The 24,320-nt window shown below is 33.6% G+C and overlaps 1 protein-coding gene across 2 annotated transcripts in view; it reads right to left on the bottom strand.

The window, feature by feature from the left end:
* Nucleotides 1-1,584: 1,584 nt before the first annotated feature.
* The window catches only part of LOC116431275 (carcinine transporter), a 70,832-nt gene continuing 48,096 nt past the window's right edge, over nt 1,585-24,320 (bottom strand). For both annotated transcript variants that reach the window (XM_031986441.2, XM_031986440.2), the window contains exons 2-10: nt 19,921-20,179; nt 14,417-14,627; nt 12,621-12,879; nt 11,623-11,815; nt 11,127-11,345; nt 8,737-8,951; nt 7,639-7,814; nt 6,966-7,138; nt 1,585-6,268 (exon numbers count right to left, since the gene is read on the bottom strand). In XM_031986441.2, coding sequence (XP_031842301.1) covers nt 6,172-6,268; nt 6,966-7,138; nt 7,639-7,814; nt 8,737-8,951; nt 11,127-11,345; nt 11,623-11,815; nt 12,621-12,879; nt 14,417-14,627; nt 19,921-20,168 — 1,791 coding nt within the window. In that variant the 5' untranslated portion in view covers nt 20,169-20,179 and the 3' untranslated portion in view covers nt 1,585-6,171. The remainder of the gene's footprint in view (nt 6,269-6,965; nt 7,139-7,638; nt 7,815-8,736; nt 8,952-11,126; nt 11,346-11,622; nt 11,816-12,620; nt 12,880-14,416; nt 14,628-19,920; nt 20,180-24,320) is intronic.

Genomic DNA, 24,320 nt, shown 5'->3' with positions numbered 1-24,320 from the left:
GTTAGAACTATCAGACAAACACTATTTATATTGTTCGATGCAACAGTAGCATTGCTTTTTTTACAAAATTCGTACAGCATATAATATTCCTTCATCGTTTTATCTCAACTGATTCTTTTTAAATAATAATGAATTTTCCAGAAAAAATTAAGCACATTATATGAAGAGTGTTTAAGGTTATTTTAGCATTAATAAATCGTCAATTTGGTTCACACGAAGTTTGGAACATTTATTCAACGACAAGCATCAAACCCAGATGACATTACTTCCCAGTACCTCTAATTTAATAAATCTCCTTTCTGTTTCTTACAGTCTCCACTACTTCCAATAGATATTATATATACAAAGTAGTCTATTATGTTTAACATATCTCAACATTACTTTCTTTGTCGTTACAATGACGATCGTGATTTATTTATATCTGAAACAAACTATTTTTTCGTAAAAGATTAAGAACTAAACGATAACTTTTATTAACTGGCAAGAAGCATCATTTTTATATTTCATTTTTAATCCTTTACACTCAAAACTTTTTTAACAACGAAACAAATATGCAAAGCTTGATATTATACATAAAAATTTATAATTTTACTATATCGAATCAAATGGAGACTGAGAGTCACCTTTCGAGTGTAAGGGTTTCAAAAACAAATTAAGGAAGCTAAAAAAAATATCGACAAATAAATTAATTCGTTTTGTATTTGTCTCATCGCAGTGTCACTTAACACTCATCTTTTCGTCGAAACTTCTTCGGAGTTGGTGTTCGTGTCGTTCTCTCTCGATTGTGTCAGAACTTCTGTGAAAGTTGTCGCTGACGTTGCTGGTGGACCAGTGGAGCCATAGACTCCACTATAATGATCTGCTTCCTCAGCGTCTCCAATTTTATGCTACGTTCTGTATATAATAAGCATACGCTTATCATTTTTCAAGACAGTGGCCCGATTTACTGCAGGCAAGTAGATACTTAGGTAAAGACAAGATTGAAACAGTAACTAAACTTATCTTAACACTAAACGTAATACTTCTGGTAAAATAACCGGTACTTCCAAATAATAAAAATATATAAACTTTTTCTTATTATCCAAAAGTTATTTTGTGCATTGTTTTCGTATTAAATCAACAATCACCTATATACCTTCCGCAAAAATATGATTGGTACTTGGAAGTGCCGGTACATTTAGTGTTAAGATCATTCGATACGCCGCACTGTTATCACGATTCACTGAATATTATGTAACAATAATATCTATCTTCTTTGTTAAAGTGAATTACTGTTAATGTAATAAAAAAATAAACTTCTGGTTAGATTCTGATGCTGTCTTAAAGAATAATTTCATTGAAGAATATTCGAAAACTAGGCGCTTTATTAGGATTAAACTGTGGAACTTTATATATCTAAAGCACATAAAAATTTATAGAAAATCGTATAACATAAAGATCTAATAGAATTTAATACAGTTTCAATTTTATTGAAATCCTAGTTAACATATTTTGTATTAATTGAATTTATTCAAAACCAGTTGTTTAGTTACTTTTTAATTATTTCGTTCTTTTGGGGAATGGATAAGAAAAAAATCCAAGAAGTAAAAATACTTTTCATGTTTATTCGCAAATATCAATGCTCTTCGAATGATCGACTAAATCGCTAAAATCTGTCTAGATTTAAATACACGTTGTTTCTCGTCGATGTTTTTATTATATATACATTCTCTAGCTGGTAATAAAGTTGCACTTTAATTCTCGAAGAAGAACTGCACTATGTGGCAGGTGTTTGTATATACAATTTGAAATCCGTTGCAAGACGTATTCGCAAAGAAATCCCGATTTCTTTAGATTAATTATGAAAGAGTTCAACATTTTTTACGTCTTCCCATAAATAATGAGATTTTCTGTTGGATGTATTACATCAGATTATACAACTATTCGTCAGTAATTAATGAACGAGATATTCTCAATTTTTGAGCAAATTCTTCAATGAGCAAATTACTGGAGAATTTTGCTGAGCAATAACTTCTATAATCTCTTCATCCAGTTCTCAGAATTTGATATTATACTATGCAAAATTTCTAAGACACCTTGTTAACTAACTTACACTAATAATCTCTGCATAGATCTGTTATATCCTTTAGTGGGACCATTTAACGTATTTCATAATCATTTCAAACGATTGTAACGTTTCAAACAATTCATCGGCCCTCATGAACGTTTGTTACAACTTTGTTCAGAGGATCTTTGTGGTAACTTTAAACCGCATTATTTAAATCGTAACTCTCAATGCTCGCAAAAACCGCAAAACTTATGGAATGACCTAGCATATGGGCCACAAAGCGGGGACTAGTCTCGTAAGTACGCGAATGATTCTAAACAGGACCTATAAACGGTCCTAGAATCATCGTTGGTACACAGCGTGTTACGGATTGAGTCTTTGGGGCGAACTGGATCGAAGGAACGAAGATTGCTACCATTATTCGAATCCGTGACGACATTTCGATCGTGTCGCGAAGGAACTTGCGAACCGGAGTATTTTTTATGTTCGAAGAAACATTAGCCTCATAAATAACAGCACAACTTAAAACACGATGGTCCTGTATGAAAAATTAGCAATCGTTTACCCAAAAGTTTACTGATTAGATCTTTGATTTTTATTCATTAACACTAGAACTACTACCAGTCGAATTACCTTCTCCTAATTTTTTTATAGGAACTCTAAAAGTACATCTATTGAGATTTCAACTGGTTTATAATACATTTTGCGTATTATAAAAACAATGTCTTCAATAATCTCCCAGACAATACTTTGTTATTTTTTCAAGAATTGTGAAGCAAGAAATCAGGAACGGTTCATTTTGATCGATCCGGTAGTAACAGTGTTAAGTACCATTTTAAATAATAATTATTACATTGTGTTCCTCAGATTATTCTGATCCCAAAGTCTTTTAGAATTTTATGCATTGGAGGAATATATGAATTGGTTTGACTATGGGGTTCAACTTCAATCGATTGACAAATTCAAATAATTATCGAAGATGAATATTTCAAAATTGAGCTGTGTATGCTCAAATACTGTCGTAGCCAGCCTCAAACTTTTAAAATCGAATATAATTAACATGATATACGTCGAAATTTATTTTTCGTACAGAATTAACAAATTTCAAATTGTAACATTAACTACGAGTCTTCCTGTATTTCGAATCCGATACTACAGTTCGAAAATTAATCAAATCATGGAAAAGTCCACGGCTTTCGACGAACACACGAACGATTGAGTCGATGATTCGTGGCGAATGAGACCCGAGGATATGTTCCACTCGCATTCCGGATAAATTAATTGCGTACTACTTACAGATAAACGTGACAGCTCGAGTTTCTTAATAATCGTTGCCGTCACATGACGACAGTGTCTCGGGGACAGTTCGTTTCAGCTTGAATGAATTACAATTTTTCGGTGTTAAAACCTTGAGGAAAATCGAACGGCCCTCGATCTACTGATCGTCGATATCCCAATAAAAAATATAAAAATACTGTGACAGGTTGTGTTCAACTGAAGAATAATAGAATAATTTCTGTTCGATGCGTTTGCAATTGAATATCTACGTTCATCGTTCAATTCTTCTCGCGGATGAGACACGATTGATTTTCTATAGCGATCTGGAAGCGGACCTTACACGGTCAATAACATTCACTCGGTGACACTAATAATACGCATCGTTATCGTTCCAACCTTACGCTATCATTATTGCTGTCACCATTTCAGCTTCTCGTAGAAGAAGAAACGTAAACGGAATAGCCATATGCACGCAGACTGTAGAATAGAAACGTCACACCAGTTTTTGTACTTTATTTAACGTCTTACGTATGTATACTGCTTCACAATATGCGTGTATTTGACCAGATGTGATGATCTTGTCAAGCTATAGTGACGGAATTGTGAACACATATTTTCTAATTATCAATGGACTGCGAATTTTATACATTTGTATCATAAATTAATATTTATATCCTAGATGAACAATTAAAATGTATGAGAGAAGTCATTTTAATTTGATAATACATTCATTTTTAGTAAACATAATTTTTATGAGCAGAATCTTCCTTCCTGGATTTCTGAAATTTTGTTGAATTATTCTTCAAATTATTTTTGAACATGAAGAGTTCTATTATATACAAACTTTCGAGAAACTTCATCATTTCTTATATACCTTATTAACACTAAACGTACCGTGACCGGTTTAAAAATTTCATTTAAAATTCTGCGTCTTCTTTCGTTCATCTAACATTACATCAATTCCTATATTATCTGATTAATACATTTTTCAATTTTGACTTTCCTTCTGTTTCTATTTCCACTAAACGAAAATTATCGTCTATCTTGTTTACCTTTATTTTGTAACCAGTTATTTGACTGATTACGTTAGGAATAGGAATATACAAAGTGCCGGTATGATTAGTTGTTAATTTCACAGTATTGACTGTTGAGTAATCACATATGCTACAAATACATAAAAATCGCAATATATTGTTAGTAATACTGTTAATATCCCCACCGTCAATACGTTCGCGACCACGATCGAAGTTGAAATACCCTCGCTGTGGACCGTGCCTTTGTTGTAATTGTTTCACGTGATATATCATTCACATAATTCTTACACATTAAAGACACAGTAAATAAACCAAATAAAGCATTTTACATAAATATCATATATGTATGATATTTTGATATAGCCAAAACATGGTATACCATGTACCAAATATATCTCAACCTTTTGCACTCGAGAAGAGTCTCAGTTACCATTTGATTTGATGTACCAAAATTATGAAGCCTTACACATAATATTAAGCTTGGTATAATGCATCGATATGTGAAATATTGAAATAAGGCCACTTTGTTTCTTAACACGTTGGCTATCGTAGGACGCACCAGTGATACTCTCTATAGAAATTATCTGGTCTGATGTTATATGAGCTATGATCATAGCTTTAATCTGAAAAACAGCAAAATGTTGACTATTGGAAAAATACATTTCTATCTACAGAAATAATTCAGAAAAGGGGCTTGGTAGACAACATATTGATTTATGTACGTTAAATGAGAAATTTAATTCGTTTCAAAAAATGTCGTCTATATCTTATCGGGAAATGTTGAATATTTTTAGTGAAAGACTTCCGACTGCAAAGGGTTAGTGTCATCGTAGCAACGGTAATTAACAGCGTCTATCTAAATGAATGGCTGTCACACAGACAGTAAGCCAACAGAGTGTTTGTATCTCCCGAATTGCCGAATTTAAACGATTGATATTTGTTTACAATGCCAGTTTAATAATTCTTATCAGTAGGAATGTATATTGAAATTACGAATTTTTCAAATTTATATAAACTTTACTAAAAAAACAACAGGTCAATACTACAAAGATGTAATTTTACGTAAAGAGGAAGAAAGCCGGGTCTGAGAAGCCTGATGATTTAAATATTCCTTATGTCTCAAACGTATTATATGCAATGGAAGCCCAACCAAATATTAGTTATTAATACATTAATTGTATTTCTAGTATAAATTGTATAGGTACGAAGTGTGACACCAATTTTCTTCTGGTTTACATAAAATTACATTTTTGTTATATTGACATATTGTTTTTCAATAAAGTTTATATAAGTTTGAAAGCTTTGTAATTCCAATATATACTCCTATATGAAACTTGCATTGTAAAGAAATATCCTGTTGATAAGAACTTTGAAATTTGTATTGTAAACAAATATTAATCGTTCAAAGTCAGTAGTTTAGAAGGTACGAATACTGTTGTAACTCAATGTGCGTGACACGTGGTCGCGAACGTGTTAAGCGACGTCAAAGCTCGAGAGTCAAGAAATTCGGACCAACGTCCGTAATCACAGTCGATCAATCTGCGTCGTCTATGCGCGATCAGTATCGTTGCTGTCAATATTTATACGTTCTTTACTTTCTTAAGAATGACAGCGTTATTAGCCGCGCAAGGTCCGCTCAACGAATCTCCACGGTTTTTGTCTCTCTCACTGTAATTCCCTGCGACTCCGACATCTCTCGGCACGCTCGCAGCAGACCTTAACACGTAACATCACACTCGCACTTTAACAACTATATTTACAAAGGATTTGGCAAGTTTCACCGACCGGTGCCAGTTCATTGACGAACAATCGCTATAATCGGGTGCAGTCGATCTTCTGCACGCTGCCAGCGAACGCAGGGTTCGAGAGACCTTCCTTCTTCCGGTAGGACTTCTTCAATTTTTGGCTCCTGAAAATTTCGTACGGATTGAGTGACTAAGGTCGTGCACGTTTTTAAAGAGAATTTTTTCATGTTTGAAACGATTAAGGAGTTATTAAAAAAATATATACTAATTGAAGGAATTGTTCATAGAAAAGGATGTAAGAGTTTCAAGAAACTTTAGATTCTCGAGTATACTTGCTTGTATTCGAGTGTTAAATAGTTAAAGCCTATCGTTTTACGCACAATAAAATGAAAAAATGAAAAAAAAAATGAGATGAAATGAAGAAGAGAATATGTACTCCTTAAAGACAAATGCACCTAGAATATACTTTAATGAAAAACCAAAGCAAAACAAATAAGAATTATATGTTTATCTAAAAACATAAAGAATTCATCGTAGAAAGAATTAGTGTCATTTCGATACTTATCAAACTCAGTTAACTGGTTAAAGAGTGTTTGAAGGAGTACTGAACAATGCTAATCAGGTAGGTGTTTTAGACTTTGGCTTAAGGAGATACTCAACGGATATAAAGTACGAAGTATGATAGAAGAAGTAAGTATTAGAGAGTTCACAGATGATAATTAGTGTATTAAATTATGGTTTTTAATATAAACTTTACGGATCATTTGGAAATTAATTGAAAATAGGTATATTCACATAAAAATATAATGCCACTTACAAATGATAAATGAATAATAAGTGAAGTAAAAAAATTGCACTTACGAGGATATGCACGGGACCCACCAGAAGCTCTGATCCTTGCCAAAATCGTTACCTTCTTGAAGAGTCTCCGGCAAATCTTGGTTTAAGGTTTCTGGTAAGCCAAGGGTCAAGAAAGCGTGAATGAAAGATAGCAGACCAAGAGTAATGAGAGGCAGGGCAGCATCGATATCAGCCTAAAGACAAAATAAATTATGAAACATATGTAATGTGAACACACATTCCAACTTGTGATTTTTTATAAAGTGTTACAGCTTGTAATTGTTTTCTTAGTTATATTTAATACATTAAAGTTGTTTTAGGCACATGGCGTTTCTTATTTTAAAAAATTAATTATTTAGACACGCTGCATAATTTTATTTCTCGGTACTTGAAATTTCTTTTTGACAAATCTCAATAATTAAACGTCACAGAACACACTAACCCTTAATAATCCTGTAAAAATAATTTACATCCAAAATCAAAAGTATTCATTTTGTCCATTACAATTATTTGGTCTAATATAATCCTTTACTTTATTTCCTCAATTATCGTATTTAACTTTCCCAAACAAAAATGTTGTCTTATTCGAATAATTTTCGAAAAAAGATAATGACATCCAAATGTGTTCTACCAGTTACTTACAATCAATGGTTAAAATCAAAAATAAATTATTTAGAAAAATTGTTTCACTTACCAAGTAAATGATGTACGGTCCCAAAATGTGAGCCAGGTAACCAATAATATGGATCAAGGACACGCCTTGCGCTCGTACCACAGTCGGCAGCATTTCTGCCGCGTATTGGAAGCCGATGTTCGCGGCAATATTGACTCCAAGACGGGCTATGATCGCCATAGCGACCGTCGGCGCACCTTGAACAAGTTGAGAAATATGTAAATGCCAGGTTGCGTTGCATTCCGTTACTGATGCACGCAGCTGGCTCATAATGCAACCTCGGTCCGATTCGACTAATTCGCCGATATTAACCCTTTAACTGCGGACCTGTATAGATACGCCCTGAAAATGTACCCATTCACGTGTAAACGGCATGCACGGGACGTGTCCCATTTCCATCCATTATCGGAAATATTTCGAAAAATGTGCAAAAGAAAATTCCTTTAAACGGTCGAAAAATCTTTCCTTGCAAAAGACCGAAAATCATTACATGATGCAGACTGAACGTCACGGAGGCGTTAACATGTCATCTCGCATGAAATTGTATATTTTTTAATTCACGCATTAATGCAACTTACTATTATTTTCTTCAATTTCTAATTCAATTCAAATGCACGGTTACTAATCAAATACGATTTTAATTTAGATAATTTCGATTTCAAAAATACATAGTTTTAACACTAGAACTAAGTACCAGTCAAAATGACCGGTTCCCTTTTTTTTGTTTCACAATTATTCATATCTTAAAAGCATAGAATATTCGAAATAATTTTGAAAATAAATAGTTTCGCTTGAATACTATAATGAATATCTGAAGAAACCGATAATAATCTATTGTCACAATTTTTATAGGAATTACATCTCGATGATATTAAATGCTCATGAGTTATATTAAATCATACAAATCCTGTGAGGTTTTTGCAAATGATTATTCCCCGTTACTTCGCGTAGTAATATAAGCGATTGGTTTCGATGATAAACGATGGAGTTCCAAGATCAGCTTCAGACCACATGGGTCAAGGGTTTCAACCACCCTAGCACCGCGTCATTTTTTATATTCCATTGAAAATATGTTAGGTCAACGGAGTCATCAGTCAAGGGTTAAAAAAGGGAACTTACCAGGGGGCGTGGACAGAGCGACAAAGGAAAAAACACCGCAGAGGAACATCGAGGCGAATCCCATCCATCGTCTGCCCCATCTGTCCAGAAAGAGGGCGAGCAGAATGGCGGCGGGCAACTCGGTGAGAGACGCCAAAGAAAAGGACGTGAACACGTCCGGGTCCAGGAGCTTCATGTTCCAGACGTGGCCGTCGAACACCCACACCATCAGCAGCCTGGAAACGAGCAAATCACGCGGTCGATCAATCGCGAACTTCCAACTTCTTGCTCGCGTGACACGGCGCAATCGCCTCTCATAAATTCTTGAAAAACTTTGATTAGCACGATTAAGGTAAATTCGGGAAAGATGGCCCACTTTCTTTTTAAAAGAATTGTTACACCCTAAATATCATTGATATTGAGAAAAGAAATAAATATTTATTAAAGGAACTGTATGTAAGAAGAATAATCGTATAGACCTCTAAGCAAGGTTCGGTATGCTATTAAGGACTATTAACTATATATAGGATGTCGTCTAACTGGTGGTATAACTGGATAGGAGCTAATTCTATGTCAAAAAATAAGTCGAAAATATAGAATAAAAGTTTTTCATTCGAAACTTCGTTTTTGAAAAAATCGACTTTAACACATTGACTGCCAAATAAACACTTACTAAACTACCATACAATCAACATTTTCTTAATAAAACAGATACTAAATAGTCAAAATTCTTCATAACGATTGCTCTGTTGTTCTTTCTGTATTTAATATATCTAGCAGAATTCAATTCGTTCGATACTTCACCAAGAAACTTAATTTCGAAGTTAACTGTCAAAGTGTTAAAAGTCTACTTGGTACATTGGATATTGCTGTACATTGGAAACCACTGCCATATTTGTAAACATCGTCGGTGTTATCGTTTTTTCTATTACCCTTGCTTTACTTCTCTACTCGTCGAATGGAGTTCTTAGTTTCTATCAAATCGTAGGATTTTTATTTGTGATGTTATGTTAAGTTTATCGTGTACACTGACGAAATAACGAATATTGAACAGGTAACAGAAAGAATTATTATAATCTTTGAAAAATTAAAATTGCAGAACAACACTTTAGAAAATGTACGTAGAAATTTAATCAGAAGAACACAATTATATTTGAGAAATCATGGTCATGATTTTCAACAATGTTTAAGTTAAAATTCTTTAATAGTAAGTTTCTTTTATCTTATGGTTTCGTTAGTCGATATATCTAAAATAGTATAAAAATATTAATAATGATCATTAACATGAACAAGGACCGTGATATCTGTTAAGTTGACACTTAGTCGTGTACAGAGTAGATTTTTAAAGTCAATTTTTTCGAAAACGAAGTTTGAAATGAGAAACTTTTATTGTATATTTTCGACTTATTTTTTGACATAGAATCAACTCCTACTACCAGTTACGTGATACCCTGTATATAAAAGAAATATCGCATGCTCTTTTGAGCAAAAACGAAGTCTACTCAAAGAAAGGTCTAGAAGAAGAATTAGGAGAAAGGGTAGAATCAGTTTTACGTGGTTTATTTTGAAAATTTGCGCCATTGTATGGACGCAGCGGGGAGCTGAGCATGTGTGAACGATCGCGATATACCTCACCTGAGACTTATACTTATTAACATGCTCGTTTATAGGTCACTGTATCTCTCCACTTTTTATCCCTATGTTTATAAACTTGTATAAATATCGTAGAAGTAACCGGTTAACGAGTTGGATATGTGATTCAATCAAAGTGGCGTTTAATTGAAAGTTCAGTACATGCATACCTCTGATACTTAGGAAATACGGCTGCGCTTTGTAAGATTCTTGACATATTTTGACTTAACGTATCAATGAACTTGGAAATTGGATCTCATAAATGAAGTTGCATAATTGAGACAAGTTAGATTTAAACTAAGATTTGAACTTTGAAATTTGATAGATTTGAACAAATATATGTTACGATCTATCAAGATCTTAAAATGTGGATCTTCGTTCAAGTTTTGATTCGTTATTCGAGTTTTGATGTTGAAATGTTTCTTCGGATGATTAATTATTTTTGTTCTTACGTTGGATCTATTGACATTAAATTTGATCAACATAGACAGAAAGAAAAATAAAAAGGAATAATGCAAATGTAATAAGTTCTCGTTTCTCGCAGTTGTAAGTCTTCCAAAAGAGAGACACACTATAAAAAGATTTATCGCTTTTGAATTTGCATTCTCTGTGACTAACATCACTATTCTCGTCGACTAAGATTAGCACACTACCAATGGATTCTTTCTGTCTATAAATTTCGACGTTAGAGATACACGTATTAGGAAATATTCAAATACACGTGGGAATTTTCTTTGAATAGGTAATAAATTGTAGATAAGAGGAATGAATGAACTCACCAATAAATGATGAGCATGGTTGTGATACGGGCGAGCCTCGGCAGTTTGAAGAGGTGGAGAACGGTGTATTGATTGTGCGACTTATCCTTCTCGATCATCGACCTGCAGTTCTTTTCGAACTCGTCGAAAATCTCTTGTTTTACTTCTCTGCCATTAACCTTAGCGAACTTCTTCAACATTTCGATCGCTTTGTCGATCTTTCCACTGGTAATATACCATCTACAGCATAAAATGACTCATTAATAAAATTATGAATTCTTGAAACAAGATATGACTTGGTTGCAATAGAATATATTTTCAGAAAATATCGAGACAAATGTATAATGAAGATTTTAAGTCGAATTTTTGTTCGTGATCGTGCAATGTATATGATAATAATCGATAGAACAATTTCAAGTCTTTTATCAACATAAAAGACTAAAATAATCAATGTTACGTGGAAAATACAGTAATATGATGTTCAGAAGATTAGTTTACATCGTTTTATGTCACTAACCGTGCACTTTCTGGAACGAGCCACGGCCCTACAAAAGCAACCACCATGGGACAGGCGGTGGCCATGCTCAAAATTCGCCAATCAGCGATCCAATAGGCGATCCACGGCAAAAGGCTGGAAGCTGCGGCGAAATAAAGCCCGAAGGACATGTTCGCCACAAGCGTTCGGTATTTCGGGCCGACGTACTCGATCACTGAAACGACACATTTACGACACGCTATGTTTTATTGCAGCGGGCAAGATAGCCTACAACTATAAATAAGAATGTAATCGCCTCTTTTATGAAACCATCCGCCATATGTATTTCCCCATATGCAGACGACTGCGAAACTATGTATACTTTTTTAGGTAGATTCTGTGTAAAAGGATCTAGTTATAATAAAATAGAAGGTGGTTTCTTCCCATACGTAATGACATTTTAATCAATTTTGAAACTTTCCAATTGATTTTTACTATATTACTTAAATTTTTAATATTTTAATTTTACGGTGGCCCTTTATTATTATTATTGTTGTTGTTGTTGTTGTTGGTGTTGTTGCTGCTGCTGATATTTTTATTATTATTGTTATTGTTATTATTATATTAAATGTAGTTCATTTTTCATAAAATATTTAAAAAAACAACAATGAAATTTAATTAACTTTCTGAATATTACGTTGCAGTTTGTTAATTTAATTTCTTACGAAATGGTAATTACAAAAACTACAAAATATATGATGCAGAGAACATGTTAACCGTCAAAACTTTCGTTTTGAAACAAATAGATGATAACAAGTTAATATTTTACCTAGAATCCCGTTTAGAAATCTTTAGTACATTTTTCTACAAATATTCTGGCATGACAACATTCCAATGAACATTCCGGAGACTTTTAAATGACATAATCAGTGTCGAGTTTTATTCAGTTACACGAAGGTCTGAAGTATTCGCTACATAATCTCCCCTCGAAGATTTTCAAACAACAATATTGAGGCTGCCGTTATATAAGAAACGCTTACCGATAATAAAAAGAACATTGAAACAGTTATCAAATGACGTGCCGACGACCATTCTCGCTATACAGAAACTCCAGAAGCTGTTGCAGAAGGCTGTGCCCACGGAAGCGATGAAGCCAACCGCGTTGCAGGCGACCAACGCTGGAATTCTGCCATAATGGTCGGCTATGTAACCGAATACGAAGCCGCCGATGATGCTGCCCACGAAGAAGGCTGATTGGGCTGCGGAGCCCAGGAAAGCGTGTTCGCAAACCCATTCCAGCTGAAAGAAAAAAATATTGGGTCGTGTTATGGTCAAGGGATCAGTCTTTCCTCTTACTTTGGTAGCATTTATTCTCATACCCAAATTTTAAGTGACTTGAATTTCGGTCTGCCAAGTGACGTTTATTACCAACTCTGAATTTAATTTAACCCCTCACCCTATAATTTCTTTCCCAATTGCGGTCAGCAGAGGTATTTTGTTGTTCATAATTCATTAGAAAACGAGAAAAATTCTATGTTTACTCAAAAGCATTATAATTTATAATAGAAAAATAATATTCAATTCGAACTTGGAAAAATCAAGTGATATTTATATTTGTTGAATTCTATTTGAGATCTTCAATACAAGTCTGATACGATACTGTAGCACAAAGGGTTAACTTTACTATGTTAATGAAGCATATTCTTGTAGTTTGTTATATTTGTGTCTCGCTATATTATATGGTAACAACTAAGCAAATTATAAAAATAATTTGCGACGAATTATTTAGTTTAGTTGAATTCCAATTATTGATGTTTCTATATTGAAAATTGAGAGAGTCGCCAAGTTCTTTAATAATTTATGGAGAATTATAGAATGAAAATATTTCGTCACTTTCGAAATAAATATTGAAATTGATGCAATATTTTATCCACTTGCAAGTGCATCTGGTTATTTATATTTAATCATCATACACTTTTTTATGTTATTCTTATTCAATTTACATGCGCGATTCGACTTAATCCGAATTGAAAATTGATTTCGAACTGTTTTACGTTTACTACATATTTATAAACAATTGTCGCATGCGTAGTTTATATGTGTTGTTATTGAAATAACAGATTGTCATAGTAAATTTTACTGTTAATATATCATGAGTGAGGAAATCCGAAAACATCAGTTGTTTAAACAGCAGGTCTGTGGTGAATGTCAAGACAAATGGCACAGTTTAGACAGTTCGCAATAATGGCTGTGCAGGAGACTACAAGTTTGTTTGTCCTCCGTTTATCTAATAGGATGTACATTTGGTGGTTGGTGTACCAAACTCGCTGTGTAAGTTTCGCTATCTGGATTATTGCCAAGCATAAACGTATATCACTATTCGCGACGCACCATATTGGATTCTCGTATGACTACAAATTCACGAAAGAAAGAAGGTACGATTTAACGAAACCGATATTACTTTACACCTTTCTAATACAGCACACGGAAATGACGTGTTGATAATAATGACTTGATCACAGTCATTTCAAAGTACAAATACTTAGAATATAAATTACTTAAAATGGTGCATAAAGATTGCAGAATAGTTTAAAGCTGCCATTAAATGCAACTTTTCATGTAATACCGTTGTTCCTCTAAAAATAGTCACGAGGTTACAGAGCAGAAATGTTTAAAGGAATGTTATTTTCAAAATATAGGACTTCAACTTTGGTTCAGTTTAGTTTTGCAAATATTACTTTTGTTTCGTGAGAGTGATTTGAAGGAATAATAACAAACATAAGTTCGGGAGTGTTGCACATTATAGTTGAATGAAGAGTAGATCGAGCCAACTCACCTCGACGGCGATAGACTTGTACGGTATCATCGTGTGATTGAAAGTCCATCCATTCTGACACGATTTAATGGGCCAAGATGGATCTGCTTCTCTGGTGCCGTTCTGCAGCATTTCCTTATAGTTCACGTCGTACATTTTGCAACGCGAGAACGACGTGGCGCTCTCCATCTTCAATTCCTCCATCGACGCTGGAGGTATGGACAACGCGATTCTAAACAAAAAGTCATACTTTTACCATTCTAAATACCTATTGTAATAAAGCGAAATTATAGATGGTATCTGTCGACGGGTCAAATTGACCCACTTCAGAATTTTTATTTTTCAAATACTTAAATTATGAAGTTTTTGTGAAAGAGCTTAAATTAAATTTGTGTATTTGTATAGATGTAGGACTAGGGGAGCCTTCGAATCTCAAAAAGGATCTTAATATTCTCCGAATAAGTCGCTCTAATTGCTCGATAGTTTTAGTACTAAAAAAATATTGATCTCCCGGCCACATTCTTCTTTTCTGTAATTTGTTCGAAGCAACATAAAATAATCTTATACAGTGAGATCCCCGTATCCGTGAATTCAACATCCACGGTTTCACTTGTAGAAATTATATTTAATTACACCATTTATCTCGAATATATTTGATACATCATTCAAACTGAATGGAATGAAGCATTAATATTGCGCGTATGTTAACCCTTTCGCTACAATGGACGAGATGTCTAGGTTCCACGATGTCGAAGAAACGATGCTATGGACGAGATATCTCGTCAATATTGATGTCGCACATACTATCATGGTGACATGTTGTAGTGACAGTTATGTAGGATTATAAACGTGTCGTGAATCATATTTGAATCATGCGGCAGTCATCATGTTAATGTGTAAGGTGCGATGATTTTGTTTTTTATCAGAAAATAAATGCGCTTTTAAAAGAAAACGAACTAACAAATGAACGATAGTTACGAAAACACAGTGGAGTTACATGGAAAATGATGTCTGCACAACGAAAAACAGGTTTAATAAAAATGCCGGGTGCCTCGTCCGCGTCCAACGAATAAAAAAGATAGAAGCATGACGGTCGCTGACAGCAAAAACAGAATGAAAACCGAAGGCGATGGACATTTGCGTTGGTGGAACAACAAGTCAACCGTGACTGCGACAAATCGAATCAAAATTCGACGTCCGAAGGGAAATAAAGGTCCAAGCAAATATGAGAAAAATAAAATTGAATACGAACTAAAATATTAATTCGATTTCATGATTGTACTGTTAAAAGTGTGTAAAATAGATGTTATGAATTTTGAAGTATCGTTAGGCTTATCAGACATCTTCTCTTTTTTCGAAAGAAAAGTAATCAGTTTTCGCCATTCTTTCTATAAAACTTGCATTGAATAACACCGTCATCTAGATTAAAAATCTTCGGAAATTTTCTCACGAAGATAAGACTTGTTTGACAACAATTTTTAAGACTGTTGCCTGTGTACGCACATTTGGTCCAAAAACGCACGGGGAAAGTATTTTCTCTGATGTTTGTTGTTGGATCCGATACTCCATCTGACGTTACGTTTTATCGCGTGGCACGTTTATTGGTCAAATCTCAGTAATGTACAGTTCAGTACAGGAATTTTACAATAATGTAACATTACAGTTTATTAAATTTTCGATCTCCAAAAAAACTCAACAATCATCAGTACAAATTTTATTACGATTTTTTTTACTGTTATTTTAAGTTCAACTTTATTTTTGTTATGAAATAAGAAAAATAATGAAATTTTCCTATTAATAAACGAAATGCCCATAAGTTGAAACAATTGCAGAAATAAGCACTTTGAAAGGTGTATTAGTCATTACTGTGAATAATAAGTAATTCACTATTTTTCTTATTGAAGTAATTTTATACTGTAGATGAAAGAAGAGATAATTCAAATTTTCTAATAGTAAGTATTAGTGAAAATGTGAAATTTCATAATTTTCTTCGCAATATAATAGAATAAAATATAACATTTTCTGAAATTTTAATTTGCCTCGTTCTAATTAAATATAAGCGTCTTAATTAAATTTCAAAAACGATGTAGACAAGCAAGAAATTCTATTCACAAGTATTTCATTTTAATCAGTAAGAATTTCATATTACGTTATATGTTTTCTCACTTTTAGAAAGCCAAAATAAGTTATTTTTGAGAATGTCTTGCGACAAAACTATTAAAGCTATTGAAATAAAGCTTGAATCAATTATTATTTGTATCTTATAAAATAAAGTATAATTTTCTTTGCTATTTTTCTCTATACAATATTAACACTAGATTTACGGATATTTTTCTATACTTTACTCTATCGTTCCTAGAAAACCATATATTTGTTTATATAGATCGCGGAAATTAGTGTTTCAAGAACACAGAATTATAATGTGTATTCACAATAATTACATCAATCAAAACTGACTTAATTTGTTATGAAAAAAATGTATCGTTTTAAAAGATGGACTCATCGCTGTACTTTATCCTCTGCTAATTTTGTTTACACAAGATGTTAATTTTAGCTCGAGCACCTAAATTATTTCTGCTATTATTGAAAGTAAAGAGAACTGACTAAATAGTATTTAGTATTTAGTAATTCTTTCTTACTTTCAATAATAGCAGAAATAATTTAGGTGCTGGAGTTAAAATCAATAACCTTTATAATATGAAGCATAATGGACAATAAAAATTCGTTGCGATAAAAAATTACTGTCCATTTAGTACGAAGACTGAAATTGCCATTAACGAATCACATCGTATTTGACAAATAAATTTGTCATATTAAAAAACTGATTTGTTGATTTCGCATTTCGGCGTGTTTGTTTCCGATACTCGAGGTCACGGCGCCAAGAATAGGAAAGAATTTCCTGTCCGATCAGTTCGCAGAAGTCTAGAATCTGCCGGGTGGAGGTCGGCGACCAAACAGGTTTTCAGCGTAGCGTCGGTCGAAGTAACAAACATTCCCGCGCTTTTCTGCATCGTGAGTCAGTGGAAAACACGAAACACAGTTTTCCTGGTCTTCTTACATCTCGATTGCATCATGAGTTTCGTGAACGAACCGCGGTTTAACCGTGTCACATCGTTAATGAGGACGTAATAATGTGACTCATTAACACAACTTTATGGCTCCGAGTCGATTCACTTTTTCCTTTTCCTCAGAGTTAAATTACAACAGCTGACTTGCAAAAAATCGAGAAAGCCTGATCACTTGCATAGCTGATGTTGATTTGACTTACTGCTAATTTCAATTATGACGCTTTTAATGACCCGTAAATCATTTAAATGGATTGAGTACGATAAAATCAACGCTCTAATGAAGTTCGGTCTAATAAATCCATTAGACAACTTCATATTTCTTTAGGCTTTGTAAAATCTTATGGTAAAACGTGAAATAGTTTATTCAGTCTGTGTTCACTTGTTTTATAGAATGCTTGTGATGCTGTGTACGTTCTTGAAGAAAGTTGCAGAGAAAGTGAAATTGACAAAGGAATGTCTAATGAATACTGTATATGTAAATGGTTTTGTTATTAAATAATTCACTGCTGAATTAATATTATACTTCTAGACTGCGTGCAATTATAGAATATCTAAGATAAAAAAATACGATATATATTTTATATATCGTTTATAACACTTTTTTCAGGAATATACTAGTATACAACAGGGAAATAAATAATTAAATATAACGCCTTTTCTCCAAAACACACGACGCAAAGTAAAATAAGTTTCTATCGACTGTTCATTCGCATTGATTAAAAATTACTACTAAATCCAGCAGTTTAATAATAATACAATATGTTCACGAAGAAGCAAGCCTAGTCGCGACACGTTATCATACGAAATTAAACAATGCTATAACAATGGAAAAGTTTACCTCACGTAGCTTATCTGTTTGCAAAAAAATGCATTAGCAAATAAAGGTGTTGCGAAGGAATTAACTTTAATCTGTGTGAACTGCAATTTATCACTTTTGATTGTTTGTGTCTCAAAAATAAACTTTCTTCTATCTCTGCGATTTGCATAACTGTAATACTTCCGCAAGTAATTGTAAATTTTAAAACTTTTAAAGAATGTCGCGTATGTATAGATAGATTCAACGAATATTTCATGAAAATACGAAATCTAGCAAGCACCTTTATAGTCGCAAGTATGAATAATCTTTGTTATGCGTACATATTAGAACGAAACGTTATTAACACTTTCGCGACGAGAAAAATGTAATCCTATGTCATCTCAAATTCTTTAGCGGAATACGTTTTATAAAAAAAATATTTTTATATTCATTCGTGATGCTTTTAGTATTTGTTAAAACTTTGAAGTGCAAATGACTGTAAGTATGACTATAATTATATTACGATGTAATATTTCTTATACTCGTATACTTACAAATAGCAAAACAGTATTGCAGTATTCCGCTACAGACTTTTGGAAATTATATGCTATATTCAATTAAATATAATGTCCGTCTAACACTTTTTACGAAAATGTGAAGATAAAGTAAAATGATTAAATATTAGAAAATCAGAAATACATGAAACATGCCGTTGCATTCGATGCATATACTAAAATAGAATAAATGAATTAAATGTTAATATGAAATAAATATTCTTAAATTGTAAGTGAATGAAAATAAACTATAATAAACTTTACGTTGTAATATGTCTACATTACTAGTATTTAAATAGTTTATAACTAAATTTTCTAAACAATAGATACTATTGCAGATTAAATTTTATTATACAAATTAAAAGTATTTTGGAACATATTAAACTGCACTATGCGAAAAGGTTAAAGAATCGCGTGTGGAACCAATCTAGATATGCTGGTACTAATCAGACTACATATTTTTTTCGTTCGATTTGAAAACGATTTGCTGACAAATGTACTAACTCTAAGAGTACGTTTAGAGTTATAGTATTTACGTTCAGAGTATTTTAGTGCTCGCAGGACAAATACACCTATTATACATTGAGATAAGAAGCTAAAGCAAAATGAGAAATGAATACATATTTATTTGAAAATATAAAGTAAGCATTTGTGCCAATACTTGGAATGAAAGAACAGTGCAACGCTGATTTGCGAAATTTCGATGTTGTGATGTTTCTTTGCAAAATGAATCATGCGGTAAACTTGAAACAGTAATTTATAACAATATCCTTAGAATTTATTAATTCTAAACATTCAGAACTTCTCAAAAAAGGAATATATTCATTAACCCTTTGCACTCGAACATTTTTCGAGTTTTAGTTTAATTACACTATATACAATATAATATTGAACATTAAATTTCATAATTCTGCTATATCAAATCAAATGGTGATTGTGAGTCACCTCTCGAGTGCAAAGGGTTAAAACACGTCGATAGAAGTGTCGAATCGAATAGAGCATATTTTCATTGAACAAACATCTTTTAGAACATCAAATCCAACATTTTATATTACACGACCTAATAAATTATCTCGAAAAAAGTAAAACAAATAATTTTCCACTTACTTTTCATGATCGGTGAGATTCCAGTTGTCGAGTTCGGGCACGGTGCACCAGTGCTCGGCAGGCAGCAGCGTGATGAAGAACTGCGTGAAATACAGGAACGCGTAGACGAAGGTAAAGGGTAGAAGCAGGATGAAGAGGAACCATTGGTATCGACTAGCCTCACCGACGTACGGGAGGATGTCGTCGAAGGCTGCGATCTTCGGACGTTCGCCCTCCTCGACTTTCATGGACTCTACCATGACTGTCATTATCTCGATCTCTGGAAATTAAGGAGGCTCGATTACCACATTGAAATTACACGCAGCGCCGAATTAAGTTCATGGCGAGCAGTCGGTTACAAAAAAAACAACGAAGAAACCGTCGACATTGTTTGAGTAGAGATACAATGCACGGCGCTTTAATGTTTTAACATATTTTCCAGGTTTATCTGCATCCGAGGTCGGTGTCGATCGCGACAGAAGAAAAATGCAATTATATGATAATTGCTGCCGAACAATAAGATTTTTCTCCGACCATGATTGAAGAACGGATGAACTCGTATTGCAAGGAAATAGATGTACGGTTTAGTAACGTCGAGAAGAACGATTTTTACACTGATACTACTGAGTTGTTAAACTGACGTTTTGAAATTCGTCTATAGAAACTCCAAGAGTGTATCTACTGAAACTTTAATTGATTTACAATTCAGTTTATGTATGGCTACACTAATTTCTTTAATAATTTCTCGGAAAAACATCTGTTGTCCTTTGAATAATCGCAAGAAGAAAGAATCACGAATGGGCCATTTTGATCCATCTGGTAGTTTTATTGGTAAAGGTAAAATCGGATGGTTGGTTTCTTATGGAAATTGGATAGTCACGTTTGTTTTGATATATTATGAAAGACTGATGCGAGATGATTGAAGTAACTGAAAATGAATTGAAGATAAATAGAACAAACGTACATAACATAGTGTATGGAATGAAAATGGATATTGGAATATTTGCATTAATCACTGTGATGAATGTTAACATTTATTATTGTAAATTGCTACACTTCCACGGTAATACATATTATGCGACGCATTGTAACGCTTCTGGGATGTAAATGTCAACCATTTCTTTCTCGCGATTCTAATCATGAATTTTATTCTGCAAAATGGCAAATGAACTCTGATTTTCATTCCATGCGAGTGGTGTAAAGGGGTTTAGAAAGGTGAAGGTGAGTAACGCCACGGTAAATCCGCTCGAAAAAAAAATTGTCATTGAGAGAACAGAATCGACGTGGCGGAAATGATAATTAAGCGTGTAGAATATCTTTCTCGCAGTTTGCGCGTGATCAATGCCAAAGTTAACTCGAATTCGAAAGGTAACTCGATACGTATCTGAACCTCGTCTTTCGTCTCTCTTCAAGTGAGATATCCGATTTTTACGAAGCTTATATTGCATCAATAAATCAACACCGTACGTGATCCTATTAATAGAATCTAAGTGCAACATGAGGATCTTGATAGTTCCTATGACGAGAAAATTAATGAATCACGTATGAGAATGGTCAGATTTAATCTCGTCAATTTGCAATTGTTTTCTTGCATGATTAATAAGCATCGCGATACAAGAAAATGTAGTGTCTGAAATCGATCGATCGTTCGATAGTCAATGAGTCGAGGAAAAACAATCTTGGCGGTTTTATAATTGTCGGAATTCACGAGATCATTACTACGAAAGCTGACTTAACCAGTTAACTGCGCTCGACGAGTATATACGTCATCTTAGAATCAAAATGATACTAACTACATCAACGATCAATTATTTATTTTTTCAGATAAACATGTAATTCTTCTTCATTTCGCTTTAGTTTTTCGTTAGAATATATTATAGGTGCATTTGATCTGCGTGTGACGAGTATACACATCGTTATTTGATTTCATTGCGAGCATTATCAGAGATTTTTAAAATTAAATTCCATAGTTAATAAGTTAATACTTCTCTGGGCAAGAAACGAAAAACAAGACTGGTGTTTTCGATAACTGAGTTTCTAACTCGATGATAACTAACCGCTTTTTTTCGTTCACCTTTGTCCTCTACGAACTCTCTTTTTACATTCAAGAGAAATCTTTTCTGCACTCTTGTTCTTATTCGCAAAGAGCACGGAAGCGGTTGCACTTTTTAGTTGATACTGACACGGTGGTAATTTTACAGAAGTTACGTGGTATTAGCGTGGTATTAGAGCAATTAAAGCAAAACGTTGTAACGAACCGACAAACATTCGTTCGACCAAGTTCATCGATGAATTAATTAATGTTTCCTAAAAACTGTTTCGAGGAACGGTTCATGGTTGTTTGTGGAAGAGAAAAAAAGTTCAACCGCAAGGTTGTTCCCTTGTTACTCGTATTAAGAATAGAATTGGTAATGACAGTCATCTATGGACTCGACTGGATAAAACTATAATCAATTAAAAAGAAAAACGCATCCGAATCTCCATTACAATATTTATAAAACAAGTGAATGAAAATTATTACACATTATAATCCATTGTACCGAACAGACGCATTTACTTACTGTTTTAGTTAACACATTCCGTGTCATCGGAAATTTTGATTATATTTTGCTTCTAAACTGTATTAATATTTCATTTAAAAAATCAAGTTACATTCAAGTTTTTGGTAATTGTTATATATTTTGATGTCGTTTCTCTACATTTTCGCTACTGTGCAACGTGTCCGTGACCATGTATCTTTCAAAAGTATTTTCTTACAAACATTGGCGTGTACCATATGTGGTACACGTGGCATTGAACCTGTTAAATAAAAATTGATTCATTATTCTATTATAAAACAATTCGTGATCTCGGTGTTTATTACGGCTGTGTCTGGCTTGCCACGCGAATTAGATACAAAGGAAAAGAAAGGAATAATAATAGCATTGCAGGAAACGACGGGACCATGACATAACTCCCATTTTCTACGGAGTCGGTAAATATTTGCATAAAGTACACGTTCCGCGTGTCCCATGACGACGCACGTGCGACGACGCTGCACCGTGAAAGGGAAGGTGATGGACTTCTCTGGTTCGTCGCCGAGATACATTCGTCTCGGGTTCTTCTTTATCCACGACGTAAAATTTGAACCCGTTAATATGCCTGTTACGTCCGACTTACTCATTTCAAACCATAAACTAATCGACAGCGAAGCGACTTAGGATACTTTCATAATTACAGACCAGGTGCGCGAGCACTCCGAAATCTTTCTCATTTTTATGATGGTCATCGTAAAACATTTGGACGCCACATGTGACGCAGGGACAAGCTGCAACCGTAAAAACCCGTAACCGTAAAGACCAAACAAAGAGTTCTAAATCACGACGATGACGAAACGAACCTAGACTTTTGATAATTTCCCACTCTAAGACGCAAAATAGACACACCTGTGACCAATGATAAAACACAACTTTCCTCCACCTAAAAATGCAACTGAGCAATCATAAAAAACCCAAGTTTACATAAAATATGACGCTACGAGAACCGAACACAATGTTACGAAACCTCTCGAAAGACATAATTCTACAAACGCGCTACTTTCACAAACGTCGCGAAACTGAACTATGAACAGAAATCCTAAAAAATCTGTGTGGTTAGAATAAAGTGTTTCTTCTACACTAACATCTCGCTGTATGTCATTCTCCGATCGAGACAAGAATCCAACCGTTTTCATGGAAACCCTTCTGTGTGTTACGACAACGTAACAGTGTCTTTCACTCTCGTGCATTTCGAGGATGAATTTGATCCCAAAGCCAACCTTTGTCTTTAACACGTTCCCTACCACCGTTTGTTTCGGTAACAATCCCTTCATTTTCAAAGTTCTATTAAACCTGACAAATATTCTAACTAAAACATGAAAAGAATGGAACTAGAAAGAGTTATTGATTTTTTGAGTCTAACCTCGTATCTTGTCATTTGAAATAATGATATCTACAGCGTTATTTATATTTTCTCTATGCACAGTTGGTAGTGAACATGTTTCGTTACAGAAGTATTAGGCTGAAACATAAACACTTTTGGTTGCAAGCAAGAATATGTTCTAATTTTAAGAATTTAACAATGAATTATTTCAAATGTGCAATGTTTGTATTGAATAAAAAGTCAGTCAATTGAAATGCAATTATTATTTCACTGCTTGTGAAACTAATAATCTAAAAAGAATGTTGAACACATCCGAAGGTATACGATTCAATATATCAATCAATTTTTTGTGGAAATTTTGTTAGATTAATATCGATCGTCTTTATTCTTTGAAAATACACTGTTTAGGTAACAGCAATATTAATGCTTTATGAATTAAATAGTATCAGAATTAGTAATCAGTTCAGGAGTAAACCTATATATTGCTGTTCATTTATCCTTTAAAAAGTTAAAGTGATTTC

Source organism: Nomia melanderi, chromosome 9 (genome assembly GCF_051020985.1).
Source record: "Nomia melanderi isolate GNS246 chromosome 9, iyNomMela1, whole genome shotgun sequence".
Lineage (NCBI taxonomy): Eukaryota > Metazoa > Arthropoda > Insecta > Hymenoptera > Halictidae > Nomia > Nomia melanderi.
Note: the sequence above shows the minus strand (reverse complement) of the source record. Positions and strands in the feature narration are given on the sequence as shown.